We start from the raw sequence: 24,999 nt of genomic DNA, 5'->3' as shown, positions 1-24,999 counted from the left end.
GTGCAGAGGGAATGGGGAATTCTTATTTGGAGATGGATTTTGGTTGCATTAAAAAGATTCTTTAATTTGTATAGAAGTCTGCCGGTGCTGGAATTTGGGACACGAGGGATTCAAGTTATATTCCTGGCAGATCTTTGCTGAGCTTGATGACTTTGCTGCAGTGAAACTTCAGGAAGAAATCCAGGTAGCGTGTAGGGTTATAGATTTGTTGGTTTAATTTTCAGCAACACCTAAAAGTCATAGTAATGAATAAGATACTGAAATCAAGTTGATTCCAGCCGTTTTCAGCGTCTCTATATGCAGTTTTTGATTGCAAGAAAAAAGAGGCTTTTTCAATAAGAGAATTCTGGAAAAGAGCAGCTTAAAATTCTGTTTGTAATAGGCAACAGGAAAGGAACATTTCATAAATTGTTTTTATAAATTAATAGAGTATAGCCCCTGGCCCCACTTCTGGCAATTAATATATTGGTACTTTCTGCCCAATTATGTACTCCTGAACATTAATTTTCAATACTTTAACTAAAATCATTATTGCAGATGTCAATGCATGTAACAGTAATCAGTGCATCCCTGGCAATAAGCAGTGTCATAGTTTAGAGTATGTTCCAGAGTTATCTAATTGGTACAGAATATAGAATGACCTTGCCAAATTCAGGTTTCTCTCTTTACTGTTTAATGCTTCAGCTAATTTTAGATCATTCGAAATTTACTGGGACCCCTAAGGTTTTTACTTTTGCATAAATTATCACTATAAATAAAAGTTGAATAAAGGCTATTAATCACAGTGATCATTTTCAGATTATACTAAGAAACATCTTTGTAAGGTTGCACCCAATAAATATCCTTTTTTATAATCGATTGTGACCATGGAAACTATCACTTTGCTAATATAGAAAAAAGTTGCCAACTGAGCGTAATTTGGTAACCACAGTAACAGTCAGCCCTGGAGTACTCTAAATGTGTTCTCTGTTTCCTAGCCTTTTAAATATAAAGATGGGTAAAATTGGCCAGAGAGAGACTTCTCAAAATTAATAAATGTAATAATCACTGAGAAATCGGAGGGCAAAGTAAACTTTCACATATGAACCTGTTATAGCGCCTCCGGACAACAAACTAATTACAAATCTGGGGTCAGAGGTTAATTTAGTAATATTAATAACAATAACCCACACCATTGTTTAAGGGCGTGGCTAGTAACGACTCCTCTGTTTAGGCGGGCTAACCCTTCATACAGCTGGGAGAGTCCCTGTTAGGGCGAAAGGAACTTCTGGTTTTTATTTTCACGTGTGCAACCCCAAGAGCATAAAATACTCCCTTCCCCACCCCTCTTGTCAATGTCCCTTTTGACAGCTTGGTGAGTCCTTTCTAGCACGATAGAGATACATTAGCATCTCTAGCTGACACACAGCGAACAACGTTGGCCCGGGTGAACAAAGCAAGTAAGAGGTGTACGAGCCAAGTGCCACTTGTCATTCCGTACTGAATGGAACGACGAGTTGTGACATCAGCAGAAAAAAATGTCCCCTAGACTGACATAAAGGAGCCAGGGTCTGATCTCAGCTATACCGGAGTTACTCAAATGATTTCAACAGAGTTACTCCGAATTTACATGGGTGTAAAGGAGACCAGACTTTGGCTGGCCATCCCAGACGGCGATGTCTGCAGAGCACACCAATTTTTAACTGGCTGGGGACTGAAATCAGGTGCCCGAGTTTACAGCTGTGTGGAGTTGGTTGGAACAAAGCGCTCTGGCCTCCAGGCGTCTTCCCTCTCCAGCAGCAACGCGGCTCCTAACTAACAGCTCGGAGAGAGCGGGCGGCATCAACATAAAGCCTGCGGGCAGCGCCCCCTCCCTAGCGCTGGGGCTGGGCACGTGCTGCCCCGCGGGGCTCCGTGCCTGGGTTTCCTTGGAGCAAGCCCGGCTGCGGGTGTGCCGCGCTCACTCCGGTGCGAGCGCTGAGCGTGTGCGCCTCTCTCTGCCCCCCCCTCCCCGCCCCCCTTCTCCGTGCTGCTCTTTCCCCAGCTCCCAGGGAGGAGGCGGAGGAGGATGCCCCGGCTGCCGGCCGCCAGCGAGGCTCCCCGGCGCTAGCAAGCAGCGATGAACCAGCCGCCTGCCGGGGGCGCTGCGGCTGCTTCCGAGCCTCGCCAGCATCCGGAGGGCAGCAGCAGAAAGCAGCAGCAGCAGCAGCGAGCGTCCTCTCCGGCGGGCCCCCGGGACAGCCGCCCCGCCGCCGCCGCCGCCCCCCCGCGAGCCGCCGCCGCTTCCAAAGGCAGCGGGGCGCGGCCGCCGCCGGGGCAGAGAGGCGGCCGGGGCCGGGCGGACAGGCCGCCGCCCGCGCTGCTGCGGGGCGCGGCGCTGCCGGGAGCTGTCCAGCCGGCGGCTGGTGCTGAAGCGCAGCCGCACGCGGCGGGGGCCGCCGCAGCCTCCCGGGCGCCGGAGCCGCCGCCCCCCGCCACGGAGCCGGCCGGCGAGGAGCCGCCGCCCGCGGGAGGAGGAGGAGGGGCAGGGGGAGCGGGCGAGCGGGAGGGGGCAGCCGCGCTGCAGCCGCCGCCCAGGAACTGGAGGGGCAAAGCGGGGCGGGCTCCGCAGCGGGGAGGCGGGGAGGCGGCCCCGGCTCCTCCATCTTCCTGTGGCGCAGGCAAGGGCCGGGCGGCGGGCGGCGGCGGGTGCTGGCGGGAGGGATGCCTGCAGACTGAGCTCATCCAGTTCCACCTGCGGCGGGGGCTGGCGGCCGCGGCCCAGATGCAAACCAAGGGCGGCAACCCGGTCCCCGGCGGCGGCGCCCCGGCCGAGGCGCCCCTGGCCTCCTCCCCCTCGCCCATGGCGGCGGCCGGGCTCGAGGGGCTGCAGCAGGGCGCTGGGGACGGCGGGAGACCGAGCCCGCCGCAGCAAGAGGAGCTGCAGGAGGAGATGGAGAGGCTGCGGGAGGAGAACGAGACCCTCAAGGTGAGTGGGGGATGGGAGAGAGTTCCCCCCCCCTTTATTCCCCTAGGGAGGTGGAGAAGGATGGCTACAAGGGTGTGAACCCGGCCTCCAGGCAGGTGGGGGTGGAAAGGGGCAATGCCTGGGTTCTCCATCCCCTGCCCCCAAGATGGGGGCCCAGCACATGGCATCCACCCCCGGCAGAGGGTGGGGCTGGGAAGATTCCTTTGGGGAGATTTCTGAGCTGAGCTGGAAAGGGGCAAGGCCTGTCACCCACACCCTTCCTGGGGAGTGATGGGGGGAGTAGAAGGGGAGAGAGCGGGTTAGCCAACCCCTTCTGCTGCTCCACATCTGTGGGTGGCCAGAATGCTGCACAGCAGATACAAAGCATCGTGGGCTAGATTTCTGCTTATTTCCTATTTCTTCTGCTAGCTCATGAGAGGGAGGATTTATAATAATATCGGGATAATACTATACAAGGGCAATAATGTGTTTTAGTTCATAGTATCTCTTTTACTGCCCTCTGTTTCTCCCATTTGTCTTATTTTTTAATGGGCATGGAGGGAGAAGACCTGTTTTCCAGCTCCATTTTAGCCACATTTCCCTATGTTTTATCTGTGTATCTCTGATATTTATTTTCTTGGTCCATCCGTTTGTGTTCTCCTCCTGTGCCTGACTGGGTGTCAGAATGAGATAGATGAGTTGAGGACTGAGATGGATGAGATGAGGGACAGTTTCTTCGAGGAGGATGCTTGTCAGCTGCAGGAAATGCGTCATGAACTGGAGAGAGCCAACAAGAATTGCCGAATCCTACAGTACCGGCTCCGCAAGGCTGAGCGCAAGAGGCTCCGCTATGCGCAGACTGGGGAGATTGATGGAGAGCTCCTGCGCAGCATGGAGCAGGATCTCAAGGTACAGAAGCACCTAGTCTCAGTGTGTGGGTGGGTGGTTGAAGAAGGAGAGAACTGAGTGCTGAGACAAAATGGTGCTCCCATATCCTCTCTGACTCAGACATGCTGCTCCATATCAGTTTGAAGCACACATCTTCTCGACCATGCAAGAAGCACAGGGTATAGCAGGCCAGACTTACCCTTTGGTTTGGGGGGCAGAATTTTATGGGCCATGTTTTGGGCGTCAGATTCATCTTTTACTCAGTCTTTACTCAAGTCAATTCTTGTTGAAGTCAGTGGGAGTCTGAGTAATTTCCCTGAGTGATTACACTCGGACCTTTTTAGGTCATTACAAACAAGCAGCTTACACCCTATGGGCCAGCTTTTGTAACCCAACTGAATAGTCCCATTGACTCCAGTGGGACCATTATAGTATTTACTCAGGCTTCAGTGAGACTATTTGTATGAGTAAGTTATTCATAGGGTGAAATCATGCCTCCACTGAAGTCAATGGAAAAACTCCCATTGACTTCAGTGGGAGCCAGGATTTCAGCCATTGATCTTAAGGCCAGAAGGGACCATTACCATCATCTAATCTGACTTCCTGCATAATACAAGCCATAGAGGTTCACCAAGGGATTCTTGCCTCAAGTCCATAACTTCTGGCTGAGCTACAGCAAATCTTTTAGAAAGAAAACCAATCACTTCAAATGATGGAGGATCCACTGGTTTCATAGGCAAGGTGTTCCAATGATTAATTGCCCTCATTGTTAAATATTCATTGGGCCAAAATTGTGCCTTATTTCTAGTCTGTTGTATTTTATTTCTAATCTGAATTTGTCTAGCTTTAGTTTCTATTCACCACATCTTGTTATGCCTTTAACTGCTGAATTATATACCTCTACTGTTAGAAATCTTGTCACTGTACTTATCAACTCTGATTAAATCACCTATTAACTTTCTCTTCAATAAACTAAATACATGCTTTAATCACTGTAAAGCAGGTTTTCCAGAACTCAGATAATTCTTGTAGCTCTTTTCTGAATCCTTTTCAATGTGTCAACATCCTTTTAATAGTGTGGACACCGGAACCAGATACAGTATTCCAATAGTGATCTTGGTAATGCCATATACAATGATAAAAACATCTTATTTCTACTTCAACTTAATATTCCCCTGCGTATACATTCAAGGATCACAGTTGCTGTCTTAGCCACTGCATTGCACAGCAAGCTTATGTTCAGCTGATTATCCACCATGCCCCCGAAGTCCTGTTCTCAGTTACTTCTTTCTAAAATAAAGTTCCTCATCATACAAAGGTGACTTATAGTCTAGTTTCCTAGATATTTGATTTTTCCTTTAGCTATATTAAAATGCATGTTGGTCAAGTGAGCATAGCTTACCATGTGATCCAGATTGCTCCATAGAACTGACCTGCCCATATCATTATTTGCCATTCCACCAGTTTTTGTGTCATCTACGAACTTAACCAACAATTGATTTTATGCTTTCTTCAAGATGCGTGATAAATACATAAAATAGCACAGGGACAAAAACAGATCCCTGTTGGATCCCACTAGAAATGACCCCACTGGATGATGATTTTTAATCAGAATATCTTGCATGACTACATCAAAAACCTTACAGAGGTCTAAATACATTATGTCAATATAGGTACCGTACCTTTGTCAGCCAAATAGGTAATCTTGTCAAAATAGGATATGAAATGCTATTCAGTCTCAGGGTTGCAGAATCTAGGCCATATATCTGAGTTTCCTGCTATGCCAGGGCTTGGAAGGAGGGTAACAGGTGCTACCTGTGGAATCCCTATGTTGGAAAACTACCCAACTGATCAACTAAGCACAAAAGGGGGGGAAAGGAGGTCAGGATCTAATCCTCTGATTTAATGTGATTTTCACCCTATCCTGCAGTCCCTTAGCCTAGGATCTGCTCGGAATTCAGCAAAGATGGTCCCCCTTGCCCGCCAAGGTGTGCATGCGGGGTGTGTGTGTAAGAGGTGGGGCGTAGGGATAGGGAAGTCATTGAATGAATGCTGCAGCCTATTGTATCAGTACTTTACACACAGTTGTGTTTCCTGTCATGAAAGAGTGAGGCACTAGCTGCAACTCTTTTTTGATAAAATTCTTCTACATTGCTTTCTATGCAATATTTTGTTCTTTAGAGGTCTGTGTATGGGTGTACATGAAATATAACAGAGTATTAAAAACATGCAATAAATATTGTATTGGCCATAAAAAGTGAGAACTCTGAGCTCAGACTTAAGTAATGCAAACACCAACGAAGGATTAACTGTGTCTTTAAATTTTAAAGAAACTAACACGTCACATATTTCAAAATGATTGTATCGAAGTCATCGTAGCTGTTGTTGTTTACCTAAATATTTGATATATGTGTTATTACCATTTTAAAAGTGCCATAAAGTTATAATATAATGTTCTGAATGGCATAATTGTCATTTACATAAGTGAAAAAAGGGATTGGGTCCTGGTACATTTCCTTAAACCAGCAGTTGGCAAACTTTTTGGCCCGAGGGCCATATCGGGGTTGCGAAATGAAATGGAGGGCCCGGTAGGGAAGGCTGTGCCTCCCCAAACAGCCTGGCCCCTGTCCCCTATCCACCCCCTCCCACTTCCCGCCCCGACTGCCCCCCTCAGAATCCCCGGCCCATCCAACCTCCCCTGGTCCTTGTCTCCTGACCGTCCCCTCCCGGGACCCCCCGCCCCTAACCACCCCCCCGGGATCCCATACCCTACCCAACCTCCCCAGGCCCTTGTCCCCTTACCGCCCCCTCCCGGGACCCCCTGCCCCAACCACCCCCCTGGAACCCCACACCCTATCCAACCCCCCCTGCTCCCTGTCCCCTGACTGCCCCCCCGGGACCCCTGTCCCTATCTGCCCCCCCAGGACCCCACCCCCTGTCCAACCCCCCTGCTCCCTGTCCCCCCCAGCCCCCCGGGACCCCACCCCCTATCCAACCCACCCCCATTCCCTGTCCCCCAAACCTCCGCCCCATCCAACCACCCCCTGTTCCCTGACTGCTCCCCAGGGCCTCCTGCCCGTTATCCAACCCACTCTCCCCTCCGCCCCCTTACCCTTACCATGCTGCTCAGAGTGGCAGGACAGGCTTATTTGAAAGCCTGGGAGGTGGGCCGACACAAGCCCCGTTGCCCGCATGGTGGTGTTGCTGCGGGGCGGGGGAGGCCAGGACACAGCACGGGGGGTGGGGTCGGGGGTGAGCCTCCCTGGCCGGGAGCTCAGGGGCTGGGCAGGACGGTCCCGCTGGCGAGATGTGGCCCGTGGGCCGTAGTTTGCTCACCCCTGCCTTAAACCCTCCTCCTTGTGTCTATGCATTTCAAAATTGAAAACAAAAACCATGAATGCTTCTATGCACTTTAAAAACATACTGAATTTTAGTGTTAGACACAGGTGTCTGGTCACAAAATCTAAGGCTTATCTTATTTTAAAATTAAAATAATTAGCAATAATAAGGACCAGATTGTGACCAACCTTGCATGCCTAAACGGGGGGAGGAAGTGAGGAGCTGTCCCCTCGTTTGTGCTTCATATGGCTGGAGAGGGTAGATCTTGCTGTTAGTCAGTGCTTCCATGGACATTAACTGTCTGAAGGGGACATGGCAGGGTGCATTAGGAAAGGGAGCGGTCAGTGAAGGAGTTGGGTGGACTGTCAATGCAGCATTCGGTCCCTTTCAAGTACAGTTTCCAAGGATGGTGGAGTTACTGCTTCATTGTGCACACCCAGGAGTCCAGAGATGGAGTATTTGTTTAGGGCCTAATCCAATTCCCACTGAAGTCAATGGAAAAAATCTTCTTTCCTAACTTTAATGAAAGTTAGGCTGAGTTCCTAGGTAGTCAGAATCCCACTGGTCGACTCTGGCTTCCGCACATCTCTTCCATGCCCCTTCTACTGAAAAAAGTCAGAAGTGATCATTCAGACGGTACTGCAGAAATACATACTTTTCATGTATTTAATGATTTATTTTTGCAAACACCCTTTCTTTTAGGTTGCAAAAGATGTCTCAGTAAGACTTCATCATGAGTTAGAAAATGTGGAAGAAAAACGAGCTACAACAGAAGATGAAAATGAAAAGCTAAGACAGCAGCTTATAGAAGTTGAGATTACTAAACAGGCTCTACAGAATGAACTGGAAAAAGTGAAGGAGGTTAGTGTTATTTACTGGTGATACTTCAAAATATGGGAACTGTTTTTAATCCAGCTGGAAGTTTTGAAATTACCATTGCTGAAATAACTAATATTCCATATATCCATTGCAGTTATGGGAGTTCTGAGGGTGCAGAACTTAAGGAGGCAAATGGTCAGGTTGAATAGCTTGATTATTAAGAAGTTGTAAACATATTGGAGAAATTAAATGGGCTGTTAATATCATTTCACAGACATACATAACCAAACTGTTGTCTTGTTTTTTTTCTGAAGCTGTGGGATTGTGGAGCTGTCAGAGCTAAGCCGTGGGGCTCTGAGACATTCTGCCTATGCAAGGCAGATGCATGAAGAATGCTATGGGGAGTTTTAGTGTAAATGTGCTGAATCGTGTCCTGCACACCTGCTTTTGTAAGCTGGAGTATGTGCTCCCGCAGCAACTGCTGTCAGATCCTAGCAGGCATGCAGAGGAGCTAGGTCCTGGCCATGTTCCCATCCTAGCTACATTCCCTTCGAGTTTTGGAATGCTAATGAGTGCACTAGCTGTTCTTTCAGCCTAGTGCTCAATGAAATGTTAGGTCTGTATTGTACGTTACTGGTTCACATGTGCTAGGCTGAAGAAAATGCTCTTTATCCTCTTCCCCAGCCCCCAGGTTCAAGAGTATCCAGATTTTTCCTAAGAAAATAAACAGAAAAGTCTGCAACAGCAATACATAGCATAGCAGATTGAAAGGTAACAAAGCAAGCATTAACAAGAAAAAGTGTGTGGATTAAAAATGAATATTCCTAACAGATTTAAGGAATAACTCACCATTTCAGTATATCCATTCTGGCTGCCATTTTAGTGAGACTTCCCAACAGAAATTCCAGTTGCTAGTTTGATCTTGTTAGAGACTGAAGAAATGTATTTAAGTTGCTAAGAAAGGCAGGAGATTTTCAGCGTTGTAGGGTAAGTTCTATTATTTTTAGAATTTGTTTTGTTTAATTTAACAATAGTTTCATGTACACAATACCTGTGTTCTCTTTGCAGGTGTTGATACTCACACTTGTCAATAGAGGATAAAGTGGTGTCCGTTGCCACACCCCCACAAACTTCCTTCCATTGCTTTTCCAGCTAGTAACTGGTTTGCCAAGAACATGAAAATCAGAGGCTGCTCCATCTTCCATGCTTGAGACTCTCTTCCTCTTCTGGTTTTCATAGAATCATAGAATATCAGGGTTGGAAGGGACCCCAGAAGGTCATCTAGTCCAACCCCCTGCTCGAAGCAGGACCAATTCCCAGTTAAATCATCCCAGCCAGGGCTTTGTCAAGCCTGACCTTAAAAACCTCTAAGGAAGGAGATTCTACCACCTCCCTAGGTAACGCATTCCAGTGTTTCACCACCCTCTTAGTGAAAAAGTTTTTCCTAATATCCAATCTAAACCTCCCCCACTGCAACTTGAGACCATTACTCCTCGTTCTGTCATCTGCTACCATTGAGAACAGTCTAGAGCCATCCTCTTTGGAACCCCCTTTCAGGTAGTTGAAAGCAGCTATCAAATCCCCCCTCATTCTTCTCTTCTGCAGACTAAACAATCCCAGCTCCCTCAGCCTCTCCTCATAACTCATGTGTTCCAGACCCCTAATCATTTTTGTTGCCCTTCGCTGGACTCTCTCCAATTTATCCACATCCTTCTTGAAGTGTGGGGCCCAAAACTGGACACAGTACTCCAGATGAGGCCTCACCAATGTCGAATAGAGGGGAACGATCACGTCCCTCGATCTGCTCGCTATGCCCCTACTTATACATCCCAAAATGCCATTGGCCTTCTTGGCAACAAGGGCACACTGCTGACTCATATCCAACTTCTCGTCCACTGTCACCCCTAGGTCCTTTTCCGCAGAACTGCTGCCTAGCCATTCGGTCCCTAGTCTGTAGCTGTGCATTGGGTTCTTCCGTCCTAAGTGCAGGACCCTGCACTTATCCTTATTTTGTTCTGGTCTTCACTGTAAAATACCACTGCTCTCAGCTGCCACACCCATCTGCTGTATGAGACTGTGGTGCTTCTCTAGTTACCCGTAGTACTTGTTGCTAGACTCAGCCTTGCTCCAAACCTTCCCCAGTTTCAGTCCATTCAGACTCCCTGGGTTGCTGTTCAGGGTTCAGTCCTACTTCTGATTCTTTTGCCCCAGTCCAGTGCTGAAGGTTATGCCATGGTTAGCGTCTACCTCACAACCTGCTTCCTCTTGGTCTTCGAATTAAGATCAAATGTGGTATCAGTTTCATATCTCATACGTCATCTATTAGGGATCTACATCTTGTACATATAGGGGAATGAACTTGATAATAGGCCTTTGTCATCATCAGCTTCTATGATCTCCTCCTGGATCTATTCTGTATACACTTCTATCCCATACCACTGAACCATGGATTTGCTCCTCATATCTTCCACTTCTCCCTGTATCTTGAGTATCTGTCACTTCCCTTCTCTGGTTCAGCAAGAAAGTTCCTTGGAACTCTAGGATGAAGGAGAAAGCCAAGATGGATTAGAGGTTGGTGATGTTCTCCTTGGTAATAGCTTCAGGAGGTCAGAGCTCACTGATGATACCTGTTATCACAGAATGGGGACACTGGGCCAGAGAGGAGAAATGGGGCACCCTTTGGAGACTGGGCACCAGAAATCAGGGCCCTGGGTACAGACACGGGTCATGAGAGGCAAAGTTGTATCTCTATACTGAGTTGGATTGGAGAGCTGCACCCTAAGGATGGGGTAGGTGAATATTATCAGGCTGGAGCAGAAAAGTCAGGAGAGAGACTTGTACCTCAATATCAGGCTTCTGATGCTCATCCATGTGGAGCAGGAACCTGGAGTAGAGGATGCTGACCTTGGCTAGGATTTTCAGCACAGGATTGGGGATAGAGAAGGGTGGTTGAGGAGAAGCACTTCAGACAGAGGAGAGGGATATTGAAGAAAAGTCTAATGTTATGCATGTTGCAAGCCTTTTGCCAGTTGGAAGAACAGTGGAGGAAGCTAGTACTGATTTCCTGAGTACTGATTTCCTGTCTTGTGTTGCTTGAAGTTGAAGTTCAGCATCTATGAAGAAACTATGGAAGTAAAGTTTCAGAGGAACAGCCGTGTTAGTCTGTATTCGCAAAAAGAAAAGGAGTACTTGTGGCACCTTAGAGACTAACCAATTTATTTGAGCATGAGCTTTCGTGAGCCACAGCTCACTTGATGAAGTGAGCTGTGGCTCACGAAAGCTCATGCTCAAATAAATTGGTTAGTCTCTAAGGTGCCACAAGTACTCCTTTTCTTTATGGAAGTAAAGTTAACATGAAACCACCATTAGAACCACCCAAATAATTCTGAAGTAGAATAGAGTTTATCTACACCAGATTTCTATGTCTGCTGCCTCTCATACCTTCAGATGCTGATCTACATTTCTCGTGTCTTCAGTGATATCATCAGACTGCCACAATGGTGGCTTCCTATTTTCTTGTGAATTGAATCATAGAATATCAGGGTTGGAAGGGACCTCAGGAGGTCATCTAGTCCAACCCCCTGCTCAAAGCAGGACCAATCCCCAAATTTTGCCCCAGATCCCTAAATGGCCCCCTCAAAGGATTGAACTCACAGCCCTGGGTTTAGCAGGCCAAATTATTTCTCTTTGGAACTCTAGTTCCACAGTTACTCTTGATTTACAACAGAGTAACTGTGATCTGAATGTGTCTCAGTAATTTGAATATCTTTTATATTGCATGTCATCAAATTTGCTGGAAAAATGTGAAATTCTAAATTCATGTATTTGAAAAGTAATGAGCCTCTCTGTTCTTTAAAATGCATTGAAGTGTAACTTCTGTTGGGAGTTTGCTCTTTTTCTATGACAAACAGTGTGGAGATAGCAGAGATATGCCAAATGATACACAAGAAAGTGTGGAAACCTTTCATGCTATTTAGCATGCCTCAGCTCACCAAGCAGAGAGTGATCGGAGCCAAACATTTCATAGTAAAGATGCCACGCCTCTAAGGCTGCTATTAAAGAAGATGGGTTGGCCATATTGCAAGCAGGTGGCATTAAAGGTACATGGGTTGTGCAGAGATTGATCCAGATACTGGATACTTTTACACACATACAGACAAGCACATGTATGTGTGCACACACATACACTTACACACTTAGTATCAGATTCCTCTCTGCATTTGGAACTGTTGAAAATTGAAGGAACCATGGTGTGTTGCCTGATGAGTGGAAATTAATGTTGCTCATGACCACAACAGTTTGCAGTCAGTTTGACATCAGAATTTAGGGAGCTGTTTTGGGGTAGCATGTGATAGAACTGTGTTTTCCACTGACTGCTCTCACCTGCCGTCCAATAATGCCCTATTTAATGCACCCTGCAGATTCTTTGCTTAGCAACCTTACCACTGCATATCTCCAGATGGAAGCAGGCCAGTTAAGCTGCAGTGCACAATGCAGATTTTTCATGCGCACGGTGGGGCTTCAGCCTTTCTTTGTAGCAAATTACTACTAATTGCTTATATCTGTGCCCCATTATTAATAATTATCATTAATAGTAACATTTTTATTGCAGGGAGCATAAGATGGTAGATATACAGGTTCTGTAATTCATTTGGGTTCTCTAGCATATTTATTAGATTTTTTAAGAAATTCAGTTCATTAGATATGCAACTTAATATTAAATATATATTAGAGGTAGAGCAGTTATCTAGGTTAGCAAATATATTACTATTTAAAGCTGACAAAGGCATAATAATAATGAAGAATTAATTACTGAGGGCTACATTTTGTGTAATCTTTATCTAATTTCTCAGAGATGTAGTAGATAGTAAGGATTCCCCCATCTTGTACATCCATATTAGTGCCAAATTCAATTGCAGCCAGGCACCTGGCTGTATAGGTGCTCTGCCCTAGATGCTTCCTGTTGGGAGAAATAGAGTAGGTATGGAGTAGGCTGGTGGCTGGGGGAGAATGCTAAACCCCATAAATGGGTTTCAGAAATCCCTTCTCCAGTGCAAAAGTGAAGCCCTGGGAGGCATTGTGCCTTTCTGAGAAGGAGTGGTCCACCTGTGGATGATCTTTTATTATGCACTGCATGAAAACAGAGTCTAAAACAGGCCATGTAGTTTAGTGAGTAGGGCACTGGACTGGGAGTCAGGAAAGCAGGCTTCTCTTCCTGGCTTCGACACTGACCTTCTGGGTAAGGTTAGGCAAGTCACTTCACCTCTTTGTTTTCCCTCCAACCCTTGGTCTATTTAGGTGACAAAGTCTTTGGGATGGAGATTATTTCTTACTATGTGTTTGTACAGTGCCTAATACAATAGGGCCCTGGTCTCAGCTGAAACCTTTAGATGCTAACGTAATAGAAATAGTATTAAATTAGCCCATGATATTTAGCACTTCATATGTCTGAATATGTTAATTCATGTAAATATTAACTTATTAATGGAAATAATTATGGGTGAAATGGGATTACTCCATTCACATATTTGTACTATCTGTGTTTCTGGTAATGATGTCTGTAGTTACAGTTGCTTAACATTTCCGGTTATAAGATCTTGTTTTCAGTTGCTTATAGTTGTGTCCAACTTTAATGGCTAGTGCTGACATTTTCCACACTGAGGGTCTTAATCAGGCTGAATGTTGTTATTAAAAATTTCATGAAAATGGTTCATCTGTTTCTAAGAATGAAATTAAGGAAAAATATATTTTGCTATGTTAAAAAAAATGTCCTACAACTGTTTAATTGACAAGGTCTAGCGCCTCCCTGCTTTGGAACAAGTACTTGAAATATGGCTGGGGATGTGCCTTTGCCGTCCCCTTGGAAATACATCCAAATCTGGCCGAGGTATAGGCCACTGAAAAATTTCAGCTCACACATGCTCATTAAAGATTTGTTAGACTTTGGCAACTAAATTCTCAGATGTTTCCATTCACAGTGAGTATGAATCCAATCCCTCACAGATCCTCTGTGTCAACCGGATTGTGCATACGTCATCCCTATAGAGTGACTGAATGTGGTCCAGCCCAGGGATCTAGGGCTGAGCAGAACTTTCCCTGCAATTATTCCTCTTGGCTGCTGGGGCTACTGTGGCACCAGAACTGGGAGCAGAGAGAGATTGTCTCTACTGTGCTTTCAGTGTCTCTTCCCCCTCAGCCTGCCAGTGTGGAGGAGAAGATGGAACAGCCTGACTTGAATGCAGAGAGGTGAGGAGCTTGGAAAGGTGGGGACTGAGACAGGGAATTGGTGAGGCGGATTCAGACAGGAACAGGCTGATCCAGTTCTAGTCTCCATGCCCAGCAGCCCTAGTCTCCCCTTTGGCATTCTGCATCTGAGTCCCATCCCCCTCCCCCTAGTCTCTCCCCAGTCACACCCAATCTCCTTGACAGACAGTATCTGTCTCCCTCCACAACTCCTTGTCCACAGTCTCCTTGCCCAATCAGTTCCAGATATCCGCTCCTGACTCCTCATCTGATCTACATCTCTGCTGTCTCCCACTCCCCAGTTGTCTTCCTCTGCCCCTGTTCCTCTCAGTCCTTGTTCTGCTTCCCCTGCTGGGCTGGCTCCAAGTCTCCCTCCCTGGACTCCTCATCCAGTCTGTCTCCCTGGCTTCTTGTCCCAGTCTCCACCCTCCTTGCCTCTTTGGAACCGGTTCCTTTGTCCAGCCAGTCGCAGTTCTACCCCTGCACCTGGGGTCTTTGTCAGATTCACCTCCCTTGCTCCCATTTCCTCCTCCTGGTCCCTAGTCTCAGGCTCCCCCATTCCCTGCAGCTCCTAGTCTGAACTCAGTGTTCTCCGCCCCCCCCAGCTAGCTCCCAGTCTCCTCTGCTCCCTATTTATTTCACTAACACCCAATCCCAGCTTCCCCTTCCCTCAGTGCACAGTCTCCTTGCTTAGTCAATACCAGTCTCCCCGTCTGTCTCCCAACCTCCCCTGTCCTGGGTTCCAGTCCCAGGCTCCTTGCCCAACATATCCCAGTGTCCATCGTGGCTCCCAGTCCCTATCCTTCTTCCAACTCCCTGTCACAGTTTCTTTTCCCTGTCTTTGCCACCAAGTTCCAGTCTCACTAGGCTCCTTTTCCCAGTCTACTCCCTTCCCTCCTACCCACTCCAGCTCTCGTTCCCTCTGCATTCAAGTCAGGTGGCTTTTCCCCCCTGCTGTCTGTGTGCCAACAGGCAAGAGTCACTGAGAGCACAGGGGAGAAATGTTCCCTGTTCTCAGTTCCAGTGCCCAGCTTTGATCTGGCCCAGGCTTTGTCCCTGTAACCATGCTGTGGGGATGCCTTATGTACAAGCTGGTCAGCATTAGGAGCTATGAGGGGATGCTCAGTACACATGTAATCTTCAGAGATTTTAGGTTTCAGAGTAGCAGCCGTGTTAGTTTGTATTCGCAAAAAGAAAAGGAGGACTTGTGGCACCTTAGAGACTAACCAATTTATCTGAGCAAAGCTTTCTTGAGCTACAGCTCACTTCATCGGATGCATCCTTGCAATATTTCAAATCATTGCTCCCAAGCATAAGTTCATGGGGGATAGGTCTATCAGTGGCTATTAGCCAGGATGGACAGGGATGGTGTCCCAAGCCTCTGTTTGCCAGAAGCTGGGAATGAGTGACAGGGAATGGATCACTTGACGATTACGTGTTCTGTTCGTTCTCTCTGGGGTACCTGGCACTGGCCACTGTTGGAAGACAGGATACTGGGCTAGATGGACCTTTGGTCTGACCCAGTATAGCCGTTCTTATGTTCTTATGAGTGTGCTGGACCTTCTCAAAGAAAAGGTTGCCAGAATTCTTTTATATTGGCAAAACAATGTATTTTTCCTAGCCTCATTATCAGAAATGGCTGAGCCATTTCGGCTGAAACTTTCAAAAAAAAAAAATTCAGCCTAAAGCACACCACACAGCATGGAAAACTTCAGCATAAACAGTTTGTTTAGCAAAGATATAAGCAACTGAAAACATCAGGCCTCTTGTGACCATGCAGTGGCCAGTGTAATTGGTGGAGTGCAGGGCTTATGAGAGGGGGGAGAAAAGAGGACAATTGTATTAGGGCCCTGAGCTCAGGGGGGCCCTTAACACATCTCTAAATGGGGTGAAATGGGAGTAGGTCCCCAGCAAACAATTTTTTCTCAATGGGCCTGGGTGGAGCTGATGTGGAGAATTTTGTAATCTGCTCTGTGGTTACATTCATTTTATTTTGTTTTAGAACTGTACTTCTCACAGTTGTCTTTGGGAATACAGTCAATTTTTATAAGCTGACCAGTTTATGTGGGGATATGTTTAATTGTGTAAATACTAACAGCTTTAGGTCTGGTTCTGCCACCTTTGCTCATACTGAGTAGTATTTTTAACACTGCAGTTAGTCCCATTGAAATGAACAGGAGTATGTGCATAGTAAGGTACTGTTTAATGTGAGTCAAGATGGCAGACTTGAACCAATAGTAAACACCTGTTAACTAAATACAACAGACCACACCCCAAACAATAAACATTATGGGTTAGATGATCCCCTTGTTTGGCCTACCTGGATTTTGGGTCTAAGTCTTTTGGGGAGTGCTGCCTCCACTCTCTAGCTAAAAGAACAAGAGTACTTGTGGCACCTTAGAGACTAACGAATTTATTAGAGCATAAGCTTTCATAAGCATACAGCCCACTTCATCGGATGCATAGAATGGAACATATAGTAAGATATATATATATATATATATACAGATAAGTTTGAAGTTACCATACAAACTGTGAGAGGCTAATTAATTAAGATGAGCTATTATCAGCAGGAGAGAAAAACTTTTGGAGTGATAATCAAGATGGCCCATTTAGACAGTTGACAAGAAGGTGTGAGGATACTTAACTTAAGGAAATAGATTCAATATGTGTAATGACCCAGCCACTCCCAGTCTCTGTTCAAACCCAAGTTAATGGTATCTAGTTTGCATATTAATTCAAGCTCGGCAGTTTCTCATTGGAGTCTGTTTTTGAAGCTTTTCTGTTGCAAAATTGCCACCCTTAAATCTTTTACTGAGTGGCCAGAGAGGTTGAAGTGTTCTACCCATTTTTGAATGTTATGATTCCTGACGTCAGATTTGTGTCCATTTATTCTTTTGTGTAGAGACTGTCCAGTTTGGCCAATGTACATGGCAGAGGGGCATTGCTGGCAAATGATGGCATGTATATTACATTGGTAGATGTGCAGGTGAACGAGCCCCTGATGGCGTGGCTAATGTGATTAGGTCCTATGATGGTGTCACTTGAATAAATATGTGGACAGAATTGGCATTGGGCTTTGTTGCAAGGATAGGTTTCTGGGTTAGTGTTTTTGTTGTGTGGTGTGCGGTTGCTGGTGAGTATTTGCTTCAGGTTGGGAGGCTGTCTGTAAGTGAGGACTGGGCTGTTTGTAAGTGAGGACTGGTCTGTCTCCCAAGATCAGTGAGAGTGAGGGATCATTTTTCAGGATAGGTTGTAAATCTTTGATGGTGCGCTGGAGAGGTTTTAGTTGGGAGCTGAAGGTGATGGCTAGTGGCATTCTGTTATTTTCTTTGTTGGGCCTGTCATGTAGTAGGTGACTTCTGGGTACTCTTCTGGCTCTGTCAATCTGTTTTTTCACTTCAGCAGGTGGGTATTGTAGTTGTAAGAATGCTTGATAGAGATCTTGTAGGTGTTTGTCTCTGTCTGAGGGATTGGAGCAAATGCGGTTGTATCGTAGAGCTTGGCTGTAGACAATGAATCATGTGGTGTGTCGTGGAGGGAAGCTGGAGGCATGTAGGTAGGAATAGCGGTCAGTAGGTTTCCCGTATAGGGTGGTGTTTATGTGACCATCGTTTATTAGCACAGTAGTGTCCAGGAAATAGACCGCTTGTGTGGACTGGTCCAGGCTGAGGTTGATGGTGGGATGGAAATTGTTGAAATCATAGTGGAATTCCTCAAGGGCTTCTTTTCCATGGGTCCAGATGATGAAGATGTCATCAATGTAGCGCAAGTAGAGTAAGGGTGTTAGGGGACAAGAGCTGAGGAAGTGTTGTTCTAAGTCAGCCATAAAAATGTTGACATACTGTGGGGCCATGCGGGTACCCATAGCAGTGCCGCTGATTTGAAGATATATATTGTCTTCAAATGTGAAGTAGTTATGGGTGAGGACAAAGTCACAAAGTTCAGCCACCAGGTTTGCTGTGACTTTATCGGGGATACTGTTCCTGACGGCTTGTAGTCCATCTTTGTGTGGAATGTTGGTGTAGAGGGCTTCTCCATCCATAGTGGCCAGGAGGGTGTTTTCTGGAAGATCACCGATGGGTTGTAGTTTCCTCAGGAAGTATGTGGTGTCTCAAAGATAGCTGGGAGTGCTCTAGCTGTTTACTACCCTGCAAGCAGGTGGGCAGGGAAAGGGAAAAGAGGGGTAGGAAATGGATGGGGCCTTAGCCCTGCTCCTCTACTCACTAGCTAGAGTAGTTGGCCAGGCCCATTTTGGAAGACTTAAGCTGCACCCTTTCTGGAGTTCTAATAACTTACTTGTTCCTGGCACAAGATGGCAGCAGGGGAGGATTTGTGATTCTTTCAATCACAGTTTCTTCCTGGGTCTGCTCCAGGGACAGAGGGCTCAGTCTATCTCTATAGCAAAACATCTACCAATGATATCCCTACCTAGAGGATTTCAGTTATCAGAGCTCTCAGTCTGTTGCCTTTCGTGAAAGCTTAATTAAAAATCATAATTAAGATATTTTATTTCCAAAAGGTTTGAGAAGCAAAATTAAATCCAGGATTTATTTAGCAAAATATTTCCAAAATACTCCCCAAACCTGGTGTTCTGTAAGCATTGTATATACAGACTGACAGACCACCCCCCAACCCCCACTGAAGTCCACTGGAGTCCCATATGTTCAGGGCTTACATGACTGGCTTCCCAAATATTTTTCTTTTAAAACAAATGCTGAATATGGATGTTGCTCCAAGTCTGTGGGTGTGATTCTGACACCCTTGGTCACCGTAACTAATACCTTACTCTTTGAATATTCCCAATGATTTCACTGGGATCTAGGTTATCAGAATTTGGCTCCATGTAGGTGCTTTAAAGATAAGGAAACTGTGGTGTTGAAAAACAAGGTAATCTCCACAACAAAATATATTGTAGCTGTTCCCTTTAAGTCTTTTGAAAAGGGTGTTAATGATGTGTCACAAGCAGAAAAAAAAAAGTTTGAGAAGTATATACCAGTGTGATGCAAACTGAGTTTATCCAAGTGGAAACTGAACAGCCTGATGGCCATTGAAAATATGGGCTCCAAACCACTTATAAAATAGTACTGGAATATTTTTTTCAGGCTCAAAATATGCCTTCCTACAAGGAGATTTTCATCAGAAAAAAGTCTTAACAGGACCTTTTCAGGGTGACAGTGCTACCCAAGTGCTGCTTGGTGTACCGTCATCAAATTGTCCCCAAGTTTACAAGGAATTTATATTAGCAGTTTTGCCTGTTTATCAGAAAATAATACAAATTGGCAAATATAATGAAGATAATATAAGTATGATACCTTTAAAACTGAGGGAAATGGCATACTTTAAAAGTAATTCTATCATCACCTATGATCACCAGAATAAAATTGCCCCAGTGCATTGCCTTATTAAAAGCTGCTAGCTGTTTGAACTTGAAGACATAGTAATACTGTAGTGGCTTGACTTTCTTTCCTTCCTAATGCCAGCATAATGTTGTTCTGAGTTTCTTTTTTTCTTTACTTGATATGGGCAGCCCCAACTTTCCATGTGTGGTGGTGGTGGTGATGATTTATTTATTTATTTGTTTATTTATTGTATGATAGTGCAGAGAAGTCCCAGCTGAGTTCAGGGCCTCTTTATATTAGGCAGTGTACAAAAGAAAGAGACAATACCTGTCCCACAGAGCTTACAATCAAAATAGATAAAACAGACAAAGAGTGAAAAAAGGAAGTATTATTATCCCCATTTTACAGATGGGGAACTGAGGCACAGAGAGAGTAAGTGATTTGCACAGAGTCACTGTGAAAATATGTAGCAAAACAAGGCACTGAACACATATGTCCTGCATCCCAATTCAGTTCATTAAGCATAAGAGCAACTTGCCTTTGAACCACTGTTCTCATCACTAGAGTTCTGATGTCCACGAGAATAATTGACTCAGTGATGAATTTTATTGACCCAAGTGAGGTGGCAGAGGAGTAAATCTAATCCATTTCCTTTGTGCAGGAGTAGGGTCAGCAAAACTGGTATACACAGCTGTTTATATGGGTCATGAATGGTGCAGTGGTCTTTAGTGCAGCTGGACCCTGAGTATTGAGGACTTCAAAGATTAAGACAAGGGGCTTTGAAATGACCCCTGAAGTTAAGTGGGAGCCCGTGAAGGATGAGGAGCATTGGTGTCATGTGTTTTCAGTAGTTTTTCCTACTAAAGAGCTGGTCTTCTGTTTTCAGCACAAGTTGGAGCTGTCATGTTGCCACTACCTTTAGGTCCAGGTACTGTGAGTCACAGTAGTCAAGTGTGGAGGCAATGAATGCATGCATTCATCTCTGTTGGTAGGGCCTCCTCTTAAAGGAAGGATATGATTTCCTAGAAATCTGGAGGAAAAAGAGAATAATTTATACTATGGTTGCCACTTGAATATCCAGTAGTGATATCCAGTATTAGTGATGACTCCATTAAGGCCCCGAGGCACTGTGTACTAGCCCAGCAAACAGAGGAAAATATATCTAGCTCCTTAAAGTGTATCCCCGTTCCCACCAGCATCACTGCAGTCTTGCTTGGCTTCAGTTTGAACCAACTACCATGTGATAATCTCTTTTAGGCTTTGTGATAGCTTATGACAGTGCTGAGCACATCTCCCCATAAGGAGCTATAGAGCTATATAGGAGTCTCAGTTGCCCTTCTTGGATCCATTGGGGATCAGTTTTCAAACTTTCACTCCAGTTCCATATATGGGCACTCATATTTTAGTCTTCTAGTTGCCAACTTGACTGTTCAAATGAGAAATTTGGTGGTTTAACTTAAAAGCCAAGGTCAGAAAATGGGGCTACCCAGTTTAGCTAGTTCTACATCAGTTGTGTTACCTTTCTCATAGCTTATCATCTGAGTTGAGTGATTTTTTCTCTGCTTAACTCTCCTCAGATAATATGACCTGAATTTTTTATCTCATCCCTGTTATCACTGTCATTTTTTTGTCATATTGATTGATTCAGTTTATTACATACATTTGTAGCCATTCTCTATGGGATTACGTAGTACCATCTCAAAGAACATTTCTTTGGCACGTTTCTATAGAACTGGTCTAGATCCTCAAAGAAACAACACAGAGAGGGCCAGATCCATCTTCTTCCCCACATGACACAAAGGGGCAGAGGGCTACTGTAAGAAGGTAGCCAGGGATTCCCTTGACATAAAGGGGAATCTCTGGGTGTCATACATTACACCATGGCTCCTCCCCACCAACCCCAAGCACAGTGGTGTGTTGAGGGCCTGATGGTAGAGTGATCAGCTGTCCTGATTTTATAGGAACAGTCCCAATATTTGGGGCTTTGTTTTATATAGGCACCTATTACCCCCCACACCCTGTCCCGATTTTTCACACTTGCTGTCTGGTCATTCTATCTGACGGGGGCATAATAGAAGTGGAGACAGAGCATTTACCTTGCCTATTTAGACTGTAAACTCTTCACAAAGGCACCTTCTTTTTGTCATATGTCTGTATAGTGTGGGAACTCTAGGCACTACTACAGTATAAATAATATTAGTAATAATCATCCAGTGATTCTGAGCCAATGGAGCAGGCCCTGTATGGATTCCAGGGCACTCACTGGAGGATTATAGTTTCTTTAAAAATGTTTTGGTAATCTGAAAAAGCTAAATTTGCACCAGTGTAATTTAATTTTTTTTCAAATTATCAAAAATTGCTTATCAACACAAAGACATTGTTTTACAGAATGAGTACACATTTCAAAATAGACTTTGTTTTACTGAAAATCTCTTCAAGGCCATGAAAAATAATAGTTAAAAACTGTTTACCCCTCAACGCGCTGTGATCAGCTCACTCCCTCAATGCCTCCTGCCCCCTGAAGAAAAGCCTGGGAAAATAGATAGGGTTTGCAACCTGCTGCTGACAGTTGAAAAACTCAAGCTCTGTCAGATCAAAGGAGGAGTTGTCATGGCTTTCATGTAATTTATTATATCCATGGCCACTGCTGTCTTTAGGACTTCTTTCTCCTGGTCTCAAGTTTAACTCTTCAGTGAAAGCATATTGCTAGGCCAGATTCTCCAGTGCTGCTAGTAAGCATAGAATGGCACAGAACAAGGGGCTAATTAACGAGGTGGCTCAGGTCGCAAATAAGAAGCCTTGAAGCTCCCTTTGTTTTGCACATGGAATTTGTCACTGTATTTTTCCTGACTGGGGTTTGAGAGCGTCAAAGCTACCAGCATTCCTAGTTGTATTCCTGCAAAGCACCACAATGCTAGGTTGCTTGCCATTGCCCCATGCTGGAAAATAGGATATACTGTTATAGAGGTAAGCTTTGTCCTGTGTTTCAGCAGTATCCTGCTAACAGTGCCAGGAATAAGAAGCATATTGCAATACAGATGTGTGCTGTGAGGCATGTCTTGGTCCTTCTGGGCTTATGTCTGTGCAATTTCAAATGCAAAATCAGGTGAAGGAAAATGGCAGGACCTCATTCTGTAATGCAGATGAGCAGTAGGCAGCTAATCCAAGTTCTGACCATTCCTATATAAAGGAATTATGATGTTAACAGTATAACGGATCAACAACTTGCTCATTTGTAACTTCCTCAAAATGACCCTTTTTAAGGTTGCTAACCTCCATTAGTAAGTTACACAATGATTGCAAAATGAGGTAAGCTGATTGAACCTAACATAGCTGTACATACTCGTTCTCAATAAGCTATAGCCAAATGACACAGAACTCTAGTGACCTATGGTGGAAGGTGCTATTCTAGCAAGGGTCTCTGCCTTTATGATCACAGTTTGAGTCTTTGGCTGGTGCAGAAATCGTAGTCCTTTCTTTTGTAGTTGCTGAAAAAAAAATCTCCCTTTCAAAGGTGAGTTAACACAGTTTATAGATTCTATTGCACACAACTGATAATGTAATTTGCATTCATTTCCAATGCACTCAATAAAAACAAGAGTTTGTGAAGTATGATAAGGACATTGGTTATAATATTGGGGCTCTTTAGTTGGGATGTACTCTGTGGTCCACAACGTCAATGACACATTTTGCACCTGTCAGAGAATAGGCCTCTGTTCTGGAGGGGGAGAAGGTTATATCTGTTAGACAGAGATACTGCAGAGGCCATTGTGGACACATTATCCAAGCCAACCTTCATCACAGCCAACATGTAGAGGCGGGTAGAAGTTGGTACCATTCTACCATTATGCCATTTTTCCTAATGCACTGAGCTTTTTGTAATGTGATCTGCAACCACAGTAACTGTTTTGTGTGAAGTAGCTATTTATATGTGAATAATGTGCTAAGAATTAAAAGTCAGCTTAAGCAAATATCTTACATGTAGGCTGACCTTTCTTTCTTTCTTTCTTTCTTTCTTTCTTTCTTTCTTTCTTTCTTTCTTTCTTTCTTTCTTTCTTTCTTTCTTTCTTTCTTTCGGTGCAAGAGAGAATGGATAATACATGTGTCAATGGTGAATACTGCAAGCAAAACAGCTTCTCTGTAGTGTAATATTGCATATAAGTAATTATACAGAATTGTGCATACACCTCTGTAGTGATTCTGCATTCATTACTAGCATGATACCTATACTTTCTAAGCAATTCGCCATTCACTTCTGATTTTATTTGTAAACTGACTGCAGAACTACATGGACAGGGCACTTTTCTTCTTTTAAGGCATTGTGACTGAGTATATGCAGTTGAATTATGTATTTGTAGTGTATGTCATTGAACATTACATAGAGCCACTGGGGGTATGTCTACCCAGCAAAGAAACACCCGTGGCTTGCCAGTGCTAGCTAACTTGTGCTCACAGGGATCAGGCTGCGTGATTGTTTCATTGCTGTGTAGAACTTTGGGCTGGAGCCAGAACTCTGGGACCCTCCCATCCTGCAGAATGCCAGGCTCCAGCCCAAGCCCAGAAGTCTACACAACGATGAAACAACCCTGCAGCCGTAGCCCCGTGAGCCTGAGTCAGCTGGCAAGGGCCAGACGTGGATTTTTCTTTGCTGTGTAGAAATACATCGTGGGAAGTACAGCACAGCTGTGGTGTATGCAGTACTTTCACTATGCTCAGTGATTGGTCAGACCTCTCCACTGAATTCAGTGGAGTCGACACTAGTTGGGGTATGAAGCTGCAGGCAGGATTTCTGGTGTTTGTTCATTGCCAGCTGGAGGCTTGTTTTCAACTTGTCACAGTATTCACTGCCTCAATAGCCAGAAAACTCTGACATTTTCAGTGTCTTAGTAGATCCAGGTCCTTGTAATGTTCTGTAATCAGAGTGCCAAACACTGCAGCCATGGTTAAGAAGTAACAAAGTAAGTATAGCCTATTGGACCAATTTTTTAAAAATAAATAAGTCTTTATTTCTGCGGAGATTCTTTTATATATTATGTGAAAAATTTCCCATTAGTAGTGATGGCAGCACACATGGAGGTATGTTAGAGAAACCTGTGGATAACCTTTTCATATTGCTTTATTTGATCATAATTGTATCATTTTATTAATGAATTTAGCTATTTTGACATTAAACCCAGTTTAGGATGATAAGTACATGTTATGGATGCTTGTGTAGGTCGTAGATGAGTGCTTGCATTTAGACGATATTCGCTGTGCACCTGCTCCCATCACTGTTGCCTGTAACAGGGACAGGTGTACATACATCTAGAGTGTGACTGATGATGACCATCATGGCAACCTCATTACCAGGAGTAGGTGTTACAGGCTTGACTGAACCTTTTACATTTTAACTGGTGCTAGAAGTTTGGATTTCCAATTAAGTGATTTATTAGAGACAGTACA

General features: G+C 44.8%; 1 protein-coding gene across 4 annotated transcripts in view; it reads left to right on the top strand.

Annotated features, from left to right (window-relative positions):
* The window catches only part of MTCL3 (MTCL family member 3), a 75,441-nt gene that overhangs the window by 954 nt on the left and 49,488 nt on the right, over positions 1-24,999 (top strand). For all 4 annotated transcript variants that reach the window (XM_075126724.1, XM_075126722.1, XM_048844604.2 and 1 more), the window contains exons 2-5: positions 75-184; positions 2,024-2,947; positions 3,611-3,835; positions 7,856-8,014. In XM_075126724.1, coding sequence (XP_074982825.1) covers positions 2,099-2,947; positions 3,611-3,835; positions 7,856-8,014 — 1,233 coding nt within the window. In that variant the 5' untranslated portion in view covers positions 75-184; positions 2,024-2,098. The remainder of the gene's footprint in view (positions 1-74; positions 185-2,023; positions 2,948-3,610; positions 3,836-7,855; positions 8,015-24,999) is intronic.

This window comes from Caretta caretta, chromosome 3 (genome assembly GCF_965140235.1).
Source record: "Caretta caretta isolate rCarCar2 chromosome 3, rCarCar1.hap1, whole genome shotgun sequence".
Taxonomy (NCBI): Eukaryota; Metazoa; Chordata; order Testudines; family Cheloniidae; genus Caretta; species Caretta caretta.
This window is presented reverse-complemented; position numbering and strand designations above follow the sequence as displayed.